Consider the following 19,612-nt stretch of genomic DNA (forward strand, 5'->3'; position numbering starts at 1 on the left):
CTAAAAAGTTAAGTCACTGTTCAGAAAATAAACATTTGGATTATTTTATTTTGGAAAATAATTTGCTCTTAAACTATAAAGACAGATGTTTGGCATAACGAACGAGAGTGACGTTGGCTAAGAAGGAATGAAATGCCACCACAGTATGGAAAAAGTTAAGGTATACTTAGAATTCTTGAGGGGTGGCACCCACAGGTGAAACAAGAGGCTTCTTAAGGAATTAGCCAGGCAGCTCTGCCCACTCGAACGGGACAAGTAAGCTCAGGCAAATCTGTAGAATGCTAGAGAACAATATTTAAAAGAGCAAGAAGAAAAACAGTGAAACACAGCTATACTTGGGAACAGAAGACTAGGGAGCATCCTGCTGAGTATGTCTATGGCTACGGAAAGGCGGGAGCAGACTCACAAAACCAGGAGCCTAACTTAACTGCCCAGCTGCATGCCAGCGTAAGCCTCTTCTCCAGTAGGAATCAAAGGGCTCTTTCTGGCCAGCTGAAGCCAGGTTAGGGTGAGGTTATCTTGTGTGATTGTCAGATAGGTGGATGCTAATTGTGCTGTAAGGGAGAGAGCACGTTGGACTTGGAGGTCGGAGATCTAGATTCTATTCCCTATTTGCCTCTTACCCTTTCAGTGACTTTGGACAAGTCTCTTAACTTCCGCAACCCTCCGTTTCTTCATTTGTAAAACATGAACATTATCTGCTCTCTGTAGCTCTCAGGCTTGTTGTGAGAATTTTATAAAGTACAGTGTGCAAGACCTTTGCAAACTGCCTCTTGGAAGAGCGGGAGGATCCTAATCCCTTAAGCCGAGCCAGTTTATGAGCAGTGAGGGAGAAGGTAAGACAAAGCTTCCAGAATATTTCACCCCATGAGGCTTGGTTCCTTTGTTAATATTGCTTTAACGCATCTTTAAAAACCATTCCCTAGGCCATCAGTAATTGTAAGCAGACACTTCCTTTAGATTCAGGACTCACTAGGGGCTAGACATCGGGAAGATCAGGGTACACGGTGCCTGCTTCCAAACAGCTCGTGAGCTGGTTAGGGAGCCGACCAGTTAACAGTGTAACATCGTAGAGGTGAACCCAGGGTGCTGTATGTGCAGACAGAAAAAGGAAAGAATGGACGGCTCCCAGTTTTCCAGAAAGTAGATACACACTTGAGACAATGATAGGCAGAATAATCTAGTGCCCCAAAGCCCACGCTGTGGCGATAGACTGCTTGATTTTGAATTCTGGCTTCCTGTGTGATCTTGGAGACCTCCTTACCCTCTCTGTCCCTTGGTTTCTTCATCTGCAAAATGGACGTAACAGTAGACTATGCTCCATAGTTTTGAGAGCTGTGCACTAAAAACACGTTTTTATCATTTGATTTTTTTTAAGTGCATTGTGGAATTTAAATTAGTGTTTAAAATTCCTGCATTTCTAGAAGTAGAACCCTGACACACCACTGTTTTATATTTAGAATATAGTTAAGACACTTTTGGGTTTATATTATATGACTTGTTTACAAAAATTAGTTATTAGGTTATATAGTTCATTGAATATGTTTATTTGCCGCATTGCCCTTTATCCATGAAAACAAGCTTGCAGAAGTAGCATCAGTAAACGCTAGGGAACCCCAAACCAGAACTGAGTAATACCTCTCAGGTCCTTCAGTAAGAAGGAGCTCGAGACCTCGTGTCCTGCTTCGCACTGTCACGTGCTTTCATGCAAACCCTGACTGGCCCCTTGGCCGTCCTGTGTGGACGACGCAGGTAGCAGATGTTCTAAAACTGCTGCAGGCCTCGGTTTTCTCTTCTGTGAAACTACATCTATGACTTGAGCAGGGTCACAGGACTAACATGTGATAGAGAGGATGCCGGAACCCCCTTCTTCTGATCGCCAATCCCTGCTTTTCTCACGGATCCGAACAAAACTCTTATTATGGTAAAACTCGGTCATCTGCAGTCATCAGGGAAGACGCCACTGCGGAGGATAATTTTCTCAGTAAACAGGGAACAGCTGTCTCAATCTTTTAATTTGCTGTTTTAAATGTAAGATTCTGTAATGACCTGTTTCTGTATTTCCTTACCACGGCTGACATGCGGGCAGGCTGCCCAGCTGCCCTCCCTGCCCCTGCTGTGGATGATGCGAGATCCTTGCCAGACCCCAGACCCCAGGGCACATGCTGGCTGTGCCCGCCGCCACGGCACCCCGTCCTTTGGGGTAGAGGTTCCGATACCTGGTGGGTGACCTTCGACAGTCACTTAGACACGCACACGGCATAGAGGCTCCTTATCTTCGGTTCTGCTGCGTCCAGCGGGGTACTGGGGCCTGTCACCCTTCCTCTGCTCACCCTCCCAGTCTCAGAAAATTCTTTCCAGTCATCGGCTGTTTTCTTGAGAATCTGGTGTTCTCTGCCTTTGCCACTTCTGTTTCTGATTCTGTTTTTGTCCTCTCTCTGCCACCCTCCTCTCCGTGATTTTGCCCCCTCCTCCTCCGATCCACGCCTGCTGAGCACCTCTCGTGTGTGTCCAGTCCGGCACGGGGGATGCAAGGTGAGGGAGAGACCTGGGCGAGAAAGTGCACAGTGTGGCACGGGAAGCGCAGGAAAGGGTGCGAACTGAGGGGGGAGAGGCTGCCTTGTGTTCAGGGACCTGGAGCCGTCCCCACGGAGAGGGCGTCTGTGCCTCTGTGCACTTGCCTGTGGGACACTGGAAGGGAATCTTCGCCAGCCCACCTCTCATTTTCGAGAAAGGAGAAGCAGCCTAGTAACTAGGGACCCAGAGATTCAGGAGAGGTGGGTGTGAGGCACAACTGAAAACAGCTGGGGGCCACATCCTAAGAGAGCTGTGTCACCACATCTGAGGTGTAGGACGCGACCCACAGGGCCTGGCTGCCAGGGGTTAGGACCCAAGGGAGCCAAGACTGGAGGGAGGGCGCCAGTCAGGAAGCTTGTGCGGGAACTGGAGGGGGAGAGGAGGACCAGAGGAAGGTGACACAGAGAGAGGGGAAAGTTCGTAAATGTTCCAGGGGAGGAATCAGTGGGACCTGGAGGGGGGAGGGCTGGCCCCCAGCTTGTAACGTACGAGTGTGTCACTGGTGGTGCGGGAACTAGAGTCAGGGCTGCAGGGGAGGGCGGGCTGAGCTGAGCGGGGAGATCCTGAGCTCTGTTTGCAGATTAAAGTGGTGGGGGTGGGCGGAGAGTGGTTCCAGGTGCAGTTGACCGGGAGGCAGCTGGAAATCAGATGTGGTGACTTTAGGACTCAGGTGGTGGTTTTAACCTTAGACTGTGCAAGGAGAGTATATATAGGGAATAAAGGAGCGAAGAGAGGGTGATCGAGGGCATGTCAGGGAATACAGCCTTGTATTACTGTTACTGTAGCTGGTGCTTTGTTAGGACACAGGGACTAGAACGCGGAACGGCAGACCTGTACGGGTCAGGAGGAGGACGAGCTGCCAAAGATGCCCAGGTCAGAAGAGTCGGGCGATCATAGAGAGGAGAACCTGTGTGGAGGGTGGCAGGCGGAATGGGGACAGGGATCCTGGGGCAGTGACCTCTGGGGCTCGCTGGTGTCAGAGGAAAGTCGTGTTAAGTTCAGTCTCTCCTGCCTTCTGAGAGGCCTGCTGCTTCTCAGTGTTTACACAAAAAGATTGATAGTTATGGTATGTTTATTGGTAAGTATCAGCTAATCAAAACATCCTCTGCTCTCTCATTGGAAAACTGAACTGAGTAAGAGTACAAATTTTGTCTTTCACTGGTTTGACTGTTCTTGTGTGCGCTTCAGAAGGCTTTCTTTTTCTCCCCTTCAAACAGCCGATCTTGTTCTCGATGTACCCAGCCTACAACATATTGGAAAGTCCCTAATCAAAAGTTGTGCTCTACATGGATTTGGTGATACTAAGGCCTTCTGATCTGAACACCTGTTAATGTGTGAACAGTACTGTTCACCTCCGGTGTCCGTGGCTCATTGTACATGTACTGAAAGCATGAGGCTCGCAGCGCGTTTGATGACTTGGCCTGCCCTGCATGGGGCTGGAGTGGGTGGAAGTCTGCTTTTCTCTCCGTCTGTTTCAGTCCCCAGATACCTCGCATGGTATCACCACCTCTCCAGAGAGATGACGAATCTGGAATTTACAGAAGTGTGTGCACGCATGTGTATATCTTTGTGTGTAATATAACTTCTTTACGTGAACAGGCCATTGACCTGATGCTGAGAACTAGCCATCCGTTCAGTCCTGGAGGAAGTAAGTTGTTTTAGGCCCACTGGGAAGACCCACTGCTTCTGGGTTTTCTCAGGGCTTTGCAGCGGTGTTTTTTGACTATATACTCTTCCCCATACCTCCAGACTTTCAATCCTAGCCCTCACAAAAGATGCAGTTCCATAAGTCAGTACTCATAAATGAAATGCACATTCCCTCTCCGTTGTTTTTTGGAGGGAACACCAATACTGTGTCTGGTAAAAGGACCACAAGGGCCAGTTCAGAGCAAAGAGGACAATTTGAAATCTTTGTTATCCTGACTTCCGGCAGAGGGCTTGGCCTCCTGGTGAGTGAGAATAGGAAGGTGATGTGAGTTGGGGTACTGAAAAGTCATTGAGGTGATGGGCTGTCAGGGAAGCGTAACATGTTGGAAGTGGTTGGAACCTTAGCTTCTCATCTCAAAGTCTCCAGGCACAGCCAAGGGGAAAGACTCCACCTCCTTTGGCCTTACTTTCACGTGAGACGGGATGACTCTGGGTGAATCTGTTTTGGAGGAACAGAGGGAACAGGTGGACCAATCAAAGAAAGGGAAGTCGTTCTGATCTGCTTGAGGTTCTACTTTGTATGACTTGCTGTGATTATTATCCTGTTAGTAAGCCTTCACCTAGGGAAACGGCATTATTTAGATACTTTTGCAGGATCTCCAGGGCTGAAGAAGAAGGAAGAAGGTGCACTGATATCAGTGTAGTTCCCCTGGGGATGGTTTTTGCACTGAATCAATGCCTGTTTAGGTGACTTGACTCCCTTATAGCATATGTAGAGTCATATATGTGTGTATGTGTGTGTATACATACATACATACATATATATATGTATATAGTATTCATTTTATATATACTTGCTCTCGATTCATTTTACCTCCCTTCTGTCCATCAGTCCAGGTCCTATATCACCTATAAGACCCAGGACTGGGCTCTTACAGACACTTTTCTAACTATTCTGATTAACAGTAATCATTCCTTATATATGTCTGTGGCGTTTTCCCTTTGTACCACACAGAGTAACAATTGTCAACAATTTTTACTGATTGTTTGTATGTAGCTGTTCAGTTCTGGGCACAGAATTATAGATTTTTTTTATTCTCTTTTTGTTTTATATATGTATTATCTGTGACCCCAGCTAGCATATAAGTTTCTTGATAAATACTGTTCTTTTTATTTTGTGTCATTTTCTTTTCCTGTAGAGCTTTCATTGTTGAGGTTCCTCAGTGCTGAACTAACAAGAGGGTACTTCCTTGAACATAATGAGGCCAAGTATACAGAAAGAAGAGAAAGAGTATACACTTGTATGCGAATACCAAGAGAATTGGAAAAGGTACTATTTTTTTTTCTTTTACTAGACATCATTTTGAAAGTTATGTCAACATGTTAATTATATGAAAATAAACCGTGAATACCTTGAGTTGAGTTTTTTAAATATCGGGAATAATGCGATCATAGGTAATTAAATATATTGGGGAGTAGGAATTCCCATGTAGGAAGAGGCTTTAAAACTTATATTTTTAGTGTAAGTAAGATCCAGTGTTTCTTTACTTTGCTACATATTAAACTTAACCATATTTCCACTTGTGTCCCATCCAGATCACTTCTGGGGAATTCATTTCCACCCACTCCTTAGCTCCCATCAGTTTTATTGTAGTAGGAGCAGCATTTTTCCCATTGGGCATGGGAAATTACTTAATTTCAGCCCTTTTAAAGGTTTTAGTTTCTCAGAAAGCCCTCATATTTAAAAACACATATGCCAGTCTCTTCAAAGAAAAAGACGATTCATTTCATCATTGCCACACAAAACCTCACATCCTGGGGTGGGCACAGCCACAACAGCACTGAATTGCGTGCACACCACCTTCCCTTGATTGTATCTCGAGTCCGTGAAGACCAGTCAGATGTGACAGGAAGGCCGCTCTTTTTCCTCTGTGTTGCTTCGGTTGGTAAGTCTGGGCACTTCCAAGATTTCTTGCTAGAAAGAGGGGATTAAGAAATAATTCAGCTTTATTGGAATACAGTTTCGTACTTTCATGGTAACGTAGAACTTACCAATGGTCTGATCACTTCCTTAGAATCATATTTTCTGGCGGAGTGGCTTTCAGAAGAGTTTTGTTGGTTAGCTTGACCAGAGTGTCCTATAATGGGGTGCGGTCGACGGTGAGAAGTGAGGACCCCGCTGGCTTGGCTGATGGTCTTTTATTTCTGACAGTCCATCAGTGTGGTAGAGGGAAGGGAGTCAGATGTCACGTGACAGTTTGAGAAGCGTCGCTTCACCTGGGTTCTTGGTGGCGCGTGGCAGGCTGACGTTTTAGGGAGTTCTGTGTTCGGGCGGGGAGCGGTGGGAGCGAGCGCAGACCGGAGAGAGAGCAGTCGAGACAGTGAGAGACGGTTGTTGCCTGTGGTCGGGATCCTGATGCCCAGTTATGATAGTGTGGCTGCTTTTCCAGGGAGTCATAGGGCCCGGTGGGTGAGACAGAGGAGGGTGGGGCGTGCTGTGCACCACTGCGTCCCCAGGGCAACGGCACCTTGATTTTGCACATTGGAATTTGTTTAAGATTTTGGCCAGGGATGGGGGGTAACATTTCTTCTGCTTGCCAATAATAATACTAGTAATTATTATTATTAAATGTAAACATATAAATATCTATTGTATTTATAATAATTATAATTGTAGGCATTATCATTATGTCTTTGTTTTCTGAGCTCACTTTTTCCTTCCAATGATAAGCCAAGGCAGGGGAGTGTGAGGACACCGCAGAGGCAGTTGGAGAGATGGTCAGCCTGTACCTGTTTCCTCATCCAGGACAGTGCCGGCCGTGGTCCAGGTTTATCTACCTGGTCTCTTTGAGGGAAAGTTCTTCTTCCACCTGTCTGAATGGTTGTGAATTCCCATTTTTCTCTGGGGAGAGATTTGCCTGCAATCCGCAGCCAAACTGTAGACACGCCCAGGGTGTCGCTTCAAAGCAAGAAGTGTGTGTCTGACCCCTTTTATTACCCCTCCTGTAGCAGAAACGGTGAGCAGCAGTAACAGCCCTCATGATTATTAGCTCATCAGAGGCAGGTTCAATGCACACGTCCTTCTCTCTCCTTTACCAGCCCTGTTGAGATGCCAAGCAGTTTCTCAGTAGATTTCTCGCAGAAACTTGCAAGCGTTTCACATTTCTTATTGTGACTGTTGTCTTCCAGGGCAAATGCCCGCAGGTCTTGGTAGGACGTCAGTATAAACCAGTGTTTTACACACCATGGTGCATGAAGGGACCACTGACGGGTTGGCTAACCCACATGGTAGGTTGCAATCAATTAGGACTTGTTTCTAAAGAAAAGAATAGAAAAGCATCAGTGTCTGTTGCCTATAGGAGGGTATTTTCTCATGAAACTTTGGTTTTATTTGTGTGCACGTAAGATGTGTAACGTCTGGAAAGTTGAATTAACACTGCTCATGCACGACTGTAGAAATTTTCTAGCCCCGTTTCCCATCACAGAGACTTTTGCTTGAGGCCTATTTAGGAAAATTTGATTTAGTCTCTTAGAACAACACTTCAGAAGCTTTATTGCCTCAGATGTACAAAAGGATGTGCATTTTTCAGTTTAGAGAAGTTTCTTCTTAACATCTCAGAGTAAGTGAAATGTAGAGGGAAGCAGAATTCGATTTCAGTTTAATCATCGGCATAAATATCTCTCGTAACAGTGCGAGTTCCCTCTGGTGTCTCAGAGGCCTTTATTTTATGGGTAGGGTTTCACTTCAGGCTTTTATTACAAGAGTTGGGGGGGCTTTCTAGACATTCATGTCAATAAATTCATTGTCTGATATGTACTACCTAATATGTAATACCTTTCCCTTGATACAGAACACTTCTGATAGTTAACACTTTATACATTTTTTTTTTCTTGTGTTCTGGTAAATGCTGTGATATTTTCACCAACCTTTTCAGGATGAGAAACTTGATAATTAAAGAGCATTTTGCTTCTACAAGGGTTGCACATGCTATAAAACACTTAATTAATGTTTATACTTTCAAATCAAGAGAAAGGTCAACTCAATATCTCTTACTGAACCTTTTTACTTAATATAAAAAAAAAAAATCCCAGAATTTTTGTGTAATCTTATCAGTGGATAAACCCATTACACTTGATATTCAGAAAAGGTGAATCGCTTATATATGTAAAATCGTATTTCTAGTGGTTGGCACTTTTTTCACATTTGAACTTCTCATTCTGATGTAAGGGGATAAAATTTTAGAGTGTTTTGTTCGCTTTGGGGAGCATTTCTTTTTTTTCTGCCACAAACTCCTTCCCCCTGTGCCCACACACCCCTTGGGTTCTTGTCCTGGTTCTGTTACCATAGGCACGTCTGTGTGGGGGCTGCGTTTTTCTCTTTATACAGTGGGGGACACTGAACTACACTTCGTCTGCGTTCTGAACTGAGATGCAGGATAGTGCAGTGGTCAAGGGCACGAACTCTAAAGCCAGCCTCCCTGGATTTGCATCTTGACTCCACCATTTATTAGCTGTGAGGCCAATTTAGTTCTGTCCATTTGCCTCATTTTTCTCATCTGTATATTAATTGTGTGGTATCCCCTATGTAAGTGTTTTAAACTGGTTTACAGCCCTCACTTCAGCAAGTTGGGGAACGCCCTGCCTTAGGAGAACAAGAGACATTTTGAAAGTTTTCTTATCTTCAGGTTGCATTCCAACGGATGTCGCCTCACAGTAGGGGTTGCTGTCTACTTGGGCCCCCTGTACGGTAGGGTATATATAGATACCGGGAGATGTCTGGTGTCCATGGCTTCCCCATGGTCCCACTCTGATCTTATATGATACTTTTAATCTTCCTAGTTCATTTGCTGCTAAATTTGACTTTTCTGACCCAGCAAAGGGCATGATTTTCTGACTCTCTGCCTTCTTGGATTGCTGACCACAGGCAGAAGGAGCCTGTGGGAGAGAACTGTTTCCTTCCCTCTGTCTTTGTAACCAGGCTGTCTTAGAGTAAAGCATGTCTTTTTCATGAGGGATTTAGCTGATAGCCAAAAGAGGTAACACATCCCATCACCCTGACATTTTCTGTCAGGCCCTCTAGAGTCTGGCCTCAGCAGGCACATGACTGGAGTTTATGGTTAGGTTGGACCACACGGCTTTAACCAGAAGCCTTTTGAAATCAGGGCAGGGTCACCAGTTTCTTAGAAAATTCCTAGTGGGTAAGTGCTCACTGCTCCATAGCCCCCCCTTGACTTGGCCACTTACATCCCACCTCTGGCAGCTGTTTCTGTGTTAATAATAATAAAGCAGATAGGGGTGCCTGGGTGGCTCAGTCAGTTAAGCGTCTGACTTCGGCTCAGGTCATGATCTCGCTGTCCGTGAGTTCGAGCCCCGCGTCGGGCTCTGTGCTGACAGCTCAGAGCCTGGAGCCTGTTTCAGATTCTGTGTCTCCCTCTCTCTGCCCCTCCCCTGTTCATGCTCTGTCTCTCTCTGTCTCAAAAATAAATAAATGTTTAAAAAAATTTTTTTTAAAAATAATAAAGCAGATAGTGGTTATCAAATAAGAATTGGGTGCCAGGCACTGTCCTAGGCACTTTAAGTGAATTAGCATTAAATCTCCCCCACAGCCACATGTGATACATGTTCTCATAAAGTCCCATTTTCTTCATGTGCCCTGACATGGCGATCTTGCTGGTGTCTGTGCTGCACTTGGACCCCCTGGGAGCAATTTATCCTGTACCACATATAAAATTAGCCCTGGGACAAGGATTCATCTGTGTGAATCCCAAACTGCAGGAACTAATAAGGAAATGCTCACGAAAGTATTCTTTAAGATTCCTTAATAATATTTAAATGCTAATTTAAAGAGATACAGGTCACTTGTTCACTGATTTATCGGTTTTCTCAGTGTGTTTTGAGTGCTGTGTTCAGACACACTGACGGCAGAAGCACAGCCCTCCACCCCAGACCTGTGAAGGTAATGGCAAGGTGATGAGAAAAGGAGGTGGATTTTGCACCTGCATTTTAGGGCTGGGGGGTATGGGTGGGTATGTAGGAAGATCCAGAGGTGGGAAGTCATTAGGGACAGGAGGAATACTGGGAGGGTAGGCCGGACCCAGGACTGTGAGTGGTCAGACTCAGCAGTGGAAGCTAGCTTTGGGAGGGTTTCTCAGGAATACTTTTACCTATATGTGTGGTAGACCACCTAACAGAGGCTTGGACACATTTCAAAAAAACTTTTGAGGAGTCTGGAGGAAAGATCTCAATGACTCCAGCCGACTAATGAAGCCAGCCCGGGTCCTTTCTGTGTCTCCATTCTGCCATCGTTGGCAAATTGGCTTCTGGTCCTCGTGCTTGTTGCCTTTTAATAGAAAGATGGCAGCCACAGCCTCAGGCGTTGCCTCTGTATTACCCTCCGAAAGGAGAGGGGGGCGACAGGTCTTCCAAGGAAGGGAGAGGCGGATGGAGAATGGCGGTTGGGTTGGCCACCGGCCAGAGCTCTGCGGCTGAAAACCAGAGAGCGGTGTTCAACGTGGATTGGCAATGAGAGAAGCAAAAGGAGCCCCAGATCCACGTACATCATCTTCCTTCAGAGCCAAATAGATTGATTACTTGTGTTCCCTCTTAAGGAATGTAGTCCTTGTGTTGAATGCACGTCAGGTGTAGGTTGTGACCATTACAAAGTCTTTTACCAAAATTACTTCCTCCTGTGGCTACATATGTTTATGTGACTTTGCCTGTCATGAAAAGTAGAACTAAAATAAAAGTGTATTTTTGACCATTCTTTGGTAATTCTATGCTTTTTGGCAGTCCTTTATTTCATTGTTACCATCCTTTGTACATTATAGTTATTTAATAACATTTTTAAAAAAAAATAGAACTCAACTGCTTGGTCTTGAATGGAACTACTTAGTTGTCTTAAGAATCTAGTAAATTCTGGGGCGCCTGGGTGGCGCAGTCGGTTAAGCGTCCGACTTCAGCCAGGTCACGATCTCGCGGTCTGTGAGTTCGAGCCCCGCGTCAGGCTCTGGGCTGATGGCTCAGAGCCTGGAGCCTGCTTCTGATTCTGTGTCTCCCTCTCTCTCTGCCCCTCCCCCGTTCATGCGCTCTCTCTCTCTCTCTCTCTCTCTCTCTCTCTCTGTCCCAAAAATAAATAAAAGTTGAAAAAAAAAATTAAAAAAAAAAAAAAGAATCTAGTAAATTCTTCTAGGCTTTAAATTTGTCAGCTGTGGGTACAGAATATTGTTGTCTTTCCACATAGGCTATTGCTGTGATTGAAAGTGAGAAAGAGTAGTGTCACGCGGGATAATTTGGGGTCAGAATTCAGTAATGTTAACTTTTCTTAGATCTGCAGGTGACAGCCGAGTGGCCTGATCAAGGTGTTGAACCTCCTGTGACTTTGACTTTCTTTGTCAAAGATCAGGGGGTCGGACTAGGGCATCCCGAGAGTCCGTGACTCTGAATGGGTTTGCATGTGAGGAACAGAGGAAACAGGAGCAAATGGAAAGATTCACAGAAAAGGAAATTTTACTAATCTAATGGAGGAACTTAGTTCTGCTTTTTGGAGGGTCCAGGGGTGTAACATTTAGAAAAAATAATTTAACACGTTGTTTTCAAAACTACGAACTTACTCAAAATATCACACAAAGCCTTTTCGTTGTTTCTCAGTGTGAGTGTTCAGAAACATTAAGAAAATGTCACAGCCATTTGTGTGATCTTTATGTCAACAGAATAGTCCTGGGGTTTCATGGTGAAACGAATAGAGAGTACTTACCCAGACCCATGTTTATGGCAGCGATTTCTTGGACATCCTGCTCAGTTTCTAATTTCATGGAAGTGTGTTTGGGGAATCACCCCACTAAGTTCTCCTCGTGATGCAGCTCTCGTTTGTGACACGACCTGACTCAGACGCCCCACCACGAGACTGCTAAGTAGCAGGAAAGCCGCGGGATCCACAGTTGTCAGAATCCAGCACCTCGGCAGCCTAGGCTGGTGCCCCTCTGGTTCAGTCTGAGGCTTGTTGCCCCTGATTGGGGTGGTGGTGACGGCAGTCCCTCACTCCTTCTGCAACGGTCTTACCTTTTTTTTTTTTTTTTTTAGAAAGTCTGAAGAGATATATAATTTTCCAGTGGTCCTTTATTTATTTTTTTTTTAATTTTATTTTTCAATGTTTATTTATTTATTTGGGACAGAGAGAGACAGAGCATGAACGGGGGAGGGGCAGAGAGAGAGGGAGACACAGAATCGGAAACAGGCTCCAGGCTCCGAGCCATCAGCCCAGAGCCTGACGCGGGGCTCGAACTCATGGACGGCGAGATCGTGACCTGGCTGAAGTCGGACGCTTAACTGACTGCGCCACCCAGGCGCCCCTACCTTTTTTGACTCTCTTTGAGGACAGCCAGCAGCCCCTCCAGAAGTGGGGCTCGGAGGCAGTGGGGGAGCACCAGGCATCCAGGGCCTCTCAGGCCCTGCTACCTATTGGGCATAGGGGACGCGTCCGAGAGTTCTAGATAACCAGCCAAAGACTTCACGCTTCTGCTCGGTTCACTGATGTAGTTAAAAGACAACTTGTGAAGTTGGCAGTGTGGGGCTCTGTTGATCTTTTCGAAACAGTAACTTATTTCTTCACATTGGCTTTAGAAACAATTTTAAATCTCTCCCTTCCTGTCTCTTTCCATTGGGTCGGATCAGGCCTTGTGATCTCTCATTGAGACGGTCATTCTCCTTACCTGTCCCCTCGGCTTCTCTCAGCCTGCTGCAACGCTGCTGATCCCTCCCTAAGAAAGTAGATTGGAGCCAGGAAGTGGTACGGTGTTCCGACCAGCCGGCAGCAGCTGCTAAGACCTGTTCCTTAGCATGACTCTCCCTTGTGCGTTGCAGCCTTGTTTGTTTTTGCAGATGCCAAGTCATGGTCCCTGCCTCAAGGGCTGTTGTGAGGAGTAAATAAGTTAATGTGGGTCGAGGGCTTAGAATGTAACAATATTCAACGTGACTTAAAGAGAGGAAAGAAAATCCAAGACCTTTCCACGTATAGAGTCTTTTTACAAATGAAAACCTTCAGTTCATTTACTTCTTAAGAAATGTATTCCTCGTGTTAAAATATATGTCAGGTGTAGATTCTGATTATTATGAAGGCTTTCATCAAAATTACTTTGTTTTCCATGGTTACATATGTATATGTAATGCTGCTTGACATGAAGGTCCCAGGTTCACGGTGGTAATCCCATTGTCGGCCTTCCCCTGGAGTGCAGACCTCCCGGGGGGTGTGAATTTTTTAATTCAGGTGAATAAAAGTTATTATAGGGATGACCTTGAAGCAGTAATTGCTTTCAAAGTCAGTCATTTGTAAACTTTTTCAATTGACAACTCATTCTCCTAAGAATGATAATCCATTCTTCTCATAATGGATCCCTGCATGTGGGTTCGTTGAGAACTTCTGGAATGTAGGATGAAGGTATGTGTTCCTTAGCGATTACTGGAGATGGGTTCTGTCCCTCTTGTAGAGTGATTACATCCTGGCCATGCAGGCTCCTACTCACACTGCACCCGGGCGTGCCCTTCTCTTTCTCCAAAATTCTGTTCCTTCCTGCCGTGCCTGCCAAAATCTAGTGCCCATCGTGTCTCCCCTGTGGGAGATCCTTGCTGACTCTGTTCCTCCCTCCCCTGGGTGTACATTCCCCAGCGCCACTCCCACACGTGCCCACCCTGCACAGACCTAATCTCTTTGCAGTGTTCCCAGAGCACATCATTCACCAGCACTTACTACCTGGCCTGCGTCCGGCTCACTCGATTGTGAACTCCCTGAGGAACGTGTCCTTCCTAATGACCTTCTATCCCCAGTGTAGAATTAAGCCAGATACGGTCTCCGCTCTTGCAGGAGGAGACCCAGAGCTCTATAAATTGTGAGACCAGGGAAGAAAAGGGAAACACCGCTTCCCATTTTCCTCCTTTCCAGCTAACAGTGCAGGCCAGCCACCCTCCACCTGCGGGTGCCGTGCGGTGGTTGTGGTGGAGGAGATGGTGTTCCGAATTGCCACAAGGTGGTTTGTGTCATTCAGAGAGGCGTATTCCAGAATGTGCTATTTTAGTGTTAGCCATAGAAGTTTATTTACTTTGCAATTTAAAAAGGAAGGCAGGAGATTTTTGTCAAAAGGGGACAGATTCTAAAAAGGTTAAGAAACCGTGCTCCATTCTCCATGGAGATTGGCACTTCTATTTACTTCTTTTGAGGTGAGTATTTTTCAAACGACAAAGGGCAATAGTAGTAGGTTGAAAACGAACGTGGGAAGAGCTGGTTGTATAAGTTTTCACTAGCATGTGGTGGTTTGTTGACCAATACATCGTGTTACAGAATCTCTGCCATTTTGTAGTTTTCTTAACACTCAAGTTGAGATCTTAAAAACTCTGTTAAATCTTTTTTTTTTTTTTTTTTTAGGAAAATTTGTATAAGGCCAAATCCAGTAGCAAGGTTGAGTCTGGAAGGATGAGTAACAGGGGTCATTAATAGAAACAGTGCTTCCGTTTTCAAAGTTGGGTGTTCTGCAGATGGACTGAAGTCTGGCCCTGCCTCTCCTGCTCACAGACCAGGCCAGCTCCCGAGTCTCAGCACAGACCAGGGGGTGAGGGTGGTGGTTCTCGCCTCTCAGAGCAGAGTGGGGCATGGACTGAGGCCCCGTGCATAGAACCCGGATGCACCGCACAGTACCGGGAGAAGGCTTCCGAAGTCCTTCCAGACAGGAGCTCCTGCGAGACAGAAAGGCCAGCTAACATTTCTGTCCATTGATTATGTCTGCTTACAGGTTTTTTATTCTACAGATTTGTAATATCTACCTCATTAATCAAGCAGATTATTTAAAAATCTATTTCCATGTAAATTTTAATAAGTCTCTACTTTGAGAATGAATTTTAAGAGATATTTTCAAATTGGGGCACCTGGGTGGCTCAGTCGGTTCAGTGTCTGACTCTTGGTTTCAGCTCAGGTCATGATCTCACAGTTCGTGAGTTCTAGCCCCACGTTGGGCTCCGCGCCGACAGCACGGAGCCTGCTTGGGATTCTCTCCTCCTCTCTCTCTGTCCTTCCCCTGCTTGCTCTGTCTGTCTGCCTCTCTCAAATTTAAGTAAGCTTTTAAAAAAAAGATCTTTTCAAAGTGAATATCTGCAATTTGTCTCAGTGCTTTTCATTCATTTTTGTACAAAGAGCTTCCCAGCTTACCCCGAAACTCTCTGCCAAACTACCTGTAGCCACTTTGAACTGTCTTCACTGCCCCTGTGTCTGTCCACGAAGGGAACTGAGTTCCAACCAGCCTATCCCTGTAGGTACTTGTGTTTCAGAGAGTGCATTACCATCCTTCAGAGGGTTGGGAATTCAGGGAGACCAGTACTGCGTTATAAAGGGGAAGCAGAAGATATCAACCTGTATCTTATGGAATAAAAGTGAATCTTACTTTGGCAAAACTTTTCTTTTGGGTTTTTGCATTATATGAATATGTGTGTAGTGAATCATAACAGTGTTTCTATTGGTGGATCCTGGTCAGAGTTTGATTGCTCTTCTTTGGGCAATTTGCTCCTTTACAAGACTTGACTTTTTTTTTTAAGACCGACCTTAAAATAGTGGTCATATATTTGATTCAGCTATCACAGTCTCTGCCGCATGAGAGCTGTTCAATATTTGTTTGATTAAGAGGAAAGGAGGAATAACTCAAAGAATGTTAGCCCTGAGAATGTTTCACACAAGACCGTGTATAGCGTTTTGTCTTCTTTCCCTGGGCAAATGCACAGAATGGAAAAGCAAAAGCCAAAAAAAAAAAAAAAAAAAAAAAAAAAATTCCAGTGTCTGATTTCTTCTCGGAATATTGTCATCATGCTTTGGTTCTTTGCCGTATTTTCCTTTTCTGCTCTTTGTTATTTATGTAGTGGTCAGTGTGAAGAGGTGATGTATTCATTCTAAGGGCTGCCCTGTAAAGGTGAGATGGGCATGAAATGAGATCCAAATCCACAAGACGGTAAAGCATGCTGAGCCTGGGGTGGCAGTGCTGCAGAGGGCGAGATCGACGGAGAAATGGGTGAGCCCAGCGAGGGTCCGGTGCACAAGGCATGACTGCTAGCTGGGGGGACAGATTTGCACCCGGGCTGTAAAAAGAGGCACAGTCAGAAAGCCTTGTGCTGTTTAATTTCAGTTAGAACCTAGTGGGGTTTTTTTGTTTTGTTTTGTTTTGTTTTGTTTTGAGTCTGCAAGTGGCATTTAAAGGAGGGCAGGATGCTTTTGTGTTTCTCAAAAGGGAAACAGAGAGTGGCATATGACACCGATTCCATTACAGTTATACCTTGGATATTTCGGAGGGATTTTCGTTAGGCGTTGCTTCAGACTGCTTGATCACTCTGGATCCAAAGAGAAAGGAAATCGGAAGGGCCTATTTTACCAAGATGCCATGCAAAGTAACTGAAGGTGTGAAAGTACACATCATTCCCTTCCTAATATATACCACACCCACAGCTTTTAATTCTTAGTAACGTGTTTTCAGAGTTAGCTATAAATCTCAATACGTGAAATTTATTTGCCTTTTATAAGTTCGATTCATTAAATGTCTTATTTGCATTTTTTAATGACACTAGGTAAGTTAGCAGAAGAAAAGTTAGCACAAAGAAAACCGTGTTAATCCGTAGGTCTAATGAAAACAGGGTGTAAGTTCTTTTGGCTCTGCTCAAACTGCTTCGACCAGAGCGTGTAGGGCCTTGGGTCAGGACGACTCGGGCTTGAATGCCAGTTCTTTTTACTCTGACCCGCAGCCTTGGGCGAGCATTCAGCTTCCAGAAGTGGGGTTTCCTCCAGTGTCCAGTAGGGATGGTAATAACTACCTCAAAGAGCTGTCAGGAGGATGAAGTAGCAGGCTGTTACCACTGTGGCTGGCCGGTGTGAGCACGGGTGACGTTGCTGTCCAGCCCCCCCAAACTCCGGAGTGGCCGCATGAATTAGCTGAGAAATACCCATGCGGTGAGTGTCCCGCGGGGCTCCAGGCTCACGCTGCACCTCGCATGCTGGCTTTACCTCCTTCGAGGATGAATGGTTTTAGGATCACATCCTGTTTATTAGGAAGTTTTCTTGTAAGGAACTTAAAAGAATCTTTGCTCTCTGAGAAAGTGCAACCTCCAAACAGCAGGGACAGTAGTTGAGTCCACTCTCCCACATTTCCAAACCCTGAAAGGCATTTGTGTTGCTTTTCTTGTGCATTGTGTGTTCTCACTACATGAGTACTTTCTCCCCACCCAGCTGAAATTTCCTTAGACAGCAGCCCCTTGCCCTCCTTCCATTTTTCTGTTGCAGTCTGTTTATGTCGACAGCTCCAGACAGTCCACGGTTAGCATACTGTGTGACATTATTGCTTGCCCGCTTGGTTTGCTGGGCTGGTTTAAAATGCAAAGAGAGGGGCACCTGGGTGACTCAGCCGGCTAAAGGTCCAACTTCAGCTCAGGTCACGATCTCGCAGTTCCTGGGTTCAAGCCCCACATCAGGCTCTGTGCTGACAGCTCAGAGCCTGGACCCTGCTTCAGATTCTGTGTTCCCTCTCTGTCTGCCCCTCTTCTGCTCGTGCTCTCTCTCTCAAAAATAAATAAACATTAAAATATATAAACAAACAAAACAAAATAAAATCCAAAGAGAAAGGCCAGTAGACGTCTGATACTCTTGCTCACCGTGAACGATTGTGAATACTAATTCCTCTAAGCCAGAGAGAGGTGGCTGCACTTTTTTTATTTTTTAATTTTTTTATTAGTTTTCTTTATTTTTGAGAGGCTGAGAGAGAGACACAGTGCATGTGGGGGAGGGGCAGGGAGAGAGGGAGACATAGAATCTGAAGCAGGCTCCAGGCCCTGAGCTGTCAGCACAGAGCCCGAGGCGGGGCCCGAGCTCACAAACCGTGAGATCAAGACCTGAGCCACCCAGGCACCCCTAGGTGACTGCACTTTTATTCTTTAAGAGAAAGTTACAGTCTTCATAATTTCTTTCCTCCTCTGTGCCCTTGCTCTGCTTCCTCCCTCTGGAAACTTCTTCCCCCTCCCCTCCCCGCCCTGACTTCTGCCCAGTGTATCCTCTCCATGTGGCAGTAGCCCTCATCTTCTCACACGTCTTTAAGGGTCTCCCCTGGAGTGTTTCCTACATCTCCCCAAGTTGGTTCTGCCATTCTCTCTCCAGGGCTCCCCTGTTCCTAGTAAACTCGGTTCTGTTGTAGCAGCAGTCTCTGTGGGTGTCTGTGTGCTAAAATTGAATAAATGTAGTGAGGGCAGAAATCGTATCCTGGTGTCACGCCTGGCGGGCTGAGCTCGTTACGTGGCCCATATTCACAGCTTAGTGGGTGTTGGATGAATGAGTAATGTGCTCCTCCCCAGTGTAAGGTCACGAGAAAGACGACCACTTAGTCTCCTGCCCAGCGTGCCGTCTCCTGAGTTGCATGCACACCGAAATTACCTTATGGGATGTGCAGGCTTCTAGTAGTTTCTGCCTTTGGAGGGCAACCAACGGTCCACCAGGAAACAGAGAAAGGCTTCTTGGCGACGAGAGAGCAGTAAATAAGGGCCACGAGCTTTACGTGGACCGTGCTCAGTCTCCTACAACACTCCTTTGCTCGTGAAACAAGGAAGCAGATGCAGGTCAGTGCTGGCAGACAGGACACCTGATGGACCAGCTGCCACGGAGGGAACCCTGGAACGTGGTTCGCAGCACATGACTGGGTCCTCCCCTTGGTGTTCGTAGTGAGCCTACATTGTTCTAAAAAAACAGAACAGCTGTTAGGGTGTCTGTATTCTGATTAAGAAACCTCGTCCATATATGTATATATTCTTTTGAGACATTTTGCAAAACATTAATGTGTCGTTTCTTCTTTTAAAGGTTTGCTAGGGCTTCTTTACGAGAGCACCACAGACCTGGGGGGGGGGGGCTTAAACAACAGGAATTTTATTTCCCCACAGTTCTAGAGGCTAGAAGTCGAGATCAGGGTGTGTGTCCGCAGGGTGCATTTCTTCTGAGGCCTCTGTCCTTGGCTTACAAAATGATGTCTTCTCCCTGTGTATTTGTATCATCTTTCCTCTGTCTGTGTCTGTGTCCAGATTTCCGCATCTAATAAGGGCACCAGTCATACCGGATCAGGACTCACTGTAATGACTTTATGTTAACTGAATTACCTCTTTAAATATAAAGAACCTGCCTCCAAACATGGTCACCCTCTGAGGTCCTGGGCATTAGGGCTTCAACATAGGCATTTGGGGAGGACACAGTTCTGCCCATAACATTGTGAATTTTAAACTACTTAATGTATTTACATAGGATAGTTCATTACCTCAGGTTTCATGGAGTGTTAACGTGTGAGGACATTGGGATCTCACCGTGCTTGTGTGTCAGACCCAGAAAGTCACCGCT

General features: G+C 45.7%; 1 protein-coding gene across 3 annotated transcripts in view; it reads left to right on the forward strand.

Moving 5' to 3' along the window:
* TAPT1 (transmembrane anterior posterior transformation 1) overlaps positions 1-19,612 on the forward strand; it is a 68,971-nt gene that overhangs the window by 6,342 nt on the left and 43,017 nt on the right. For 2 of the 3 annotated variants that reach the window (XM_047856291.1, XM_047856292.1), the window contains one exon: positions 5,424-5,554. In XM_047856291.1, coding sequence (XP_047712247.1) covers positions 5,424-5,554 — 131 coding nt within the window. The remainder of the gene's footprint in view (positions 1-5,423; positions 5,555-19,612) is intronic. The other variant, XM_047856294.1, reaches the window with a different exon arrangement.

Source organism: Prionailurus viverrinus, chromosome B1 (assembly GCF_022837055.1).
Source record: "Prionailurus viverrinus isolate Anna chromosome B1, UM_Priviv_1.0, whole genome shotgun sequence".
Classification (NCBI taxonomy): Eukaryota; Metazoa; Chordata; class Mammalia; order Carnivora; family Felidae; genus Prionailurus; species Prionailurus viverrinus.